This window comes from Amblyraja radiata, chromosome 6, assembly GCF_010909765.2.
Source record: "Amblyraja radiata isolate CabotCenter1 chromosome 6, sAmbRad1.1.pri, whole genome shotgun sequence".
Classification (NCBI taxonomy): Eukaryota; Metazoa; Chordata; class Chondrichthyes; order Rajiformes; family Rajidae; genus Amblyraja; species Amblyraja radiata.
The window spans coordinates 17,165,238-17,167,587 of NC_045961.1; the positions used below are offsets into that span (position 1 = coordinate 17,165,238).

Here is a 2,350-nt window from a genome sequence, read left to right on the forward strand (position 1 = left end):
CCCTCTCTGCCCACCTCCCTCCCTCTCTGCCCACCCCCCTCCCTCTCTGCCCACCTCCCTCCCTCTCTGCCCCCCCCCCCCTCTCTGCCCACCCCCCTCCCTCTCTGCCCACCTCCCTCCCTCTCTGCCCCCCCCCCCTCCCTCTCTGCCCCCCCCCCCTCTCTGCCCCCCCCCCCCCCCCCACTGCTCTCTTTCTCCGGCCTCTCTGTCTCTGCCCTCTCTCTCTCTGTCTCTGCCCTCTGCCTCTGCCCTCCCTCTCTCTCTCTGTCTCTGCCCACTGCCTCTGCCCTCTCTCGCTGCCTCTGCCCTCTCTCGCTGCCTCTGCCCTCTCTCGCTGTCACTGCCCTCTCTCGCTGTCACTGCCCTCTCTCGCTGTCTCTGCCCTCTCTCGCTGTCTCTGCCCTCTCTCGCTGTCTCTGCCCTCTCTCGCTGTCTCTGCCCTCACTCTCTGTCTCTGCCCTCTCTCTCTGCCTCTGGCCTCTCTCGCTCTGTCTCTGCCCACTCTCTCTCTCTCTCTCTGCCCTCTCTCTCTCCCCCCCCCCCCCCCCCCCCACACACACAACTGCGCATTGAGGGGACGGGATCCAACGGGTCCTCCTTGGTCTAATGTGCTATTAAAGCTCCCAGGGGTAAACGGGACAAAAAAGGTTGGGAACCCCTGATCTAAAATCCGTACCCCATTCCTGCTTTTTCTCCCATATTACTTGATTCCTTTAGCCCCTAAGATATAACTCTAACTCTCTTGAAAACATCCAGTGAATTGGCCTCCACTGCCTTCTGTGGCAGAGAATTCCACAGATTCACAACTCTCTTGGTGAAAAGAACTTCCTATCCATACATCCATAGATCGCATGCATAAGCACTTCCTTAGCCATACATCGGTCCTAATGTCTTTTCAAAGTCGTAATTGTATTCGCTTCTATAGTGCGTAGCATTCAGTAATTTGCGTACCAGGTTTTATGCATAATTCTTTAATCTAAATTTAAGTGGAGTCATTTTCTTTATAAGGTAGAAGAATTTTTTTTAAATCCATGATTACTGCTTGGTATTTATTAGGACATTTTGTACATTTTCTTTTGCTGAAAATTCTTTATTTGGGCCAAGGATGTCACAAAGTATCTGAGTACATGCTGGTTAAAGGAAGGAAGAAATGCTAAATTTATACGCCTGTCATGTAGTATAGTTTAGCTACGATTTGTTTTTCAGGTTAGCAAAAGTGTATCTGTGGTGACTAATCTACCTTTTAGGACAGACACTTTCCACCCTTTACCGTTCTTGCATGTAAATAGTTGCATCAAATGAATACCGTGCCATACAGCACGGAAACATGCCCTTCGGCCAACGTCCATGTCCCCATCGTGGCCCGTGTTTGGCCCCTATCCTCCTCAACATTTCCTATCCACGTACCTGCCCAATAATTGTTTTAAATATTGTTATAGTACCTGCCTCAACTACCTCTTCTGGCAGCTTGTTCCATATACTCACCACCCTCTGTGTGAAAATGTTTCCCCTCACCTTCAATTAAATCTTTCCCCTCTCACCTTGAACCTATATCCTCTGGTTTTTGATTCCCCTACTCAGTGCATTTATCCTATCTATTCCCCCTCGTGATCTTATGCAATATTTCTTAAAGCCCAGGAGGATGAGGGGTGAAAGTCCGAGCCTGTTCAACCTCTCCCTATAGCTCAGGCCCTCGAGTCCTGGCAACATCCTCGTAAATCTTCGCTGTACTCTTGCCAGCTCGACGTCACCCTTCCCACAGCAGGGTGACATAAACCAAACACAACACTCCCAAGTCCTGCCTTGCCAACTCTGGCCCTCGAGTCCTGGCATCACCCACGTAAATCTTCTCTGCAACCTTTCCAACTCAATGGCAACCTTGGTAGGTGACCAAAACTGAACACAATATTCCAAGTTATGCATTCTGTTGGTGTTACTAACCCGTTGTTTTGTTTTTAAATCTTATTGTAGGAAATATTTTCATGAAACATGGGTCAGAACTGCGACTGATTCCCCGGGACCGAGTGGGCTGCCAATAGCCGGGTGTCACCAGGAACCTGCCCCTCCGCTGAAGAAACTATTTATAGAATTGTTTTGAATATAAGACTTTGCTGCCACTAATGTGCATTCCTTCTAGGTTCCAGGAGGATGCCAAGAGTCTGATGAAGTTTCAAGTCTAAGATTTAAAAGAAACGCATTGTAAATGCTCTCCAATGTTTAGAATGGTGTACAGAAACACAAATCTAAAAGTCTCTATTCCAAAGTATTGTAATCATCGTGCAGGAGACTTTTCAAAGCATTCTTCACAAAATCTGTTGTAAAATTTCCGGCAATAAATTACATTCCCAAG

The 2,350-nt window shown here is 48.3% G+C and overlaps 1 protein-coding gene across 1 annotated transcript in view; it reads left to right on the forward strand.

Moving 5' to 3' along the window:
• The window catches only part of ufm1 (ubiquitin fold modifier 1), a 7,620-nt gene extending 5,581 nt beyond the window's left edge, over positions 1–2,039 (forward strand). The window contains exon 4 of the mRNA XM_033023413.1: positions 1,950–2,039. Within this exon, the coding sequence (XP_032879304.1) occupies positions 1,950–2,039 (90 nt within the window). The remainder of the gene's footprint in view (positions 1–1,949) is intronic.
• Positions 2,040–2,350: the final 311 nt, after the last annotated feature.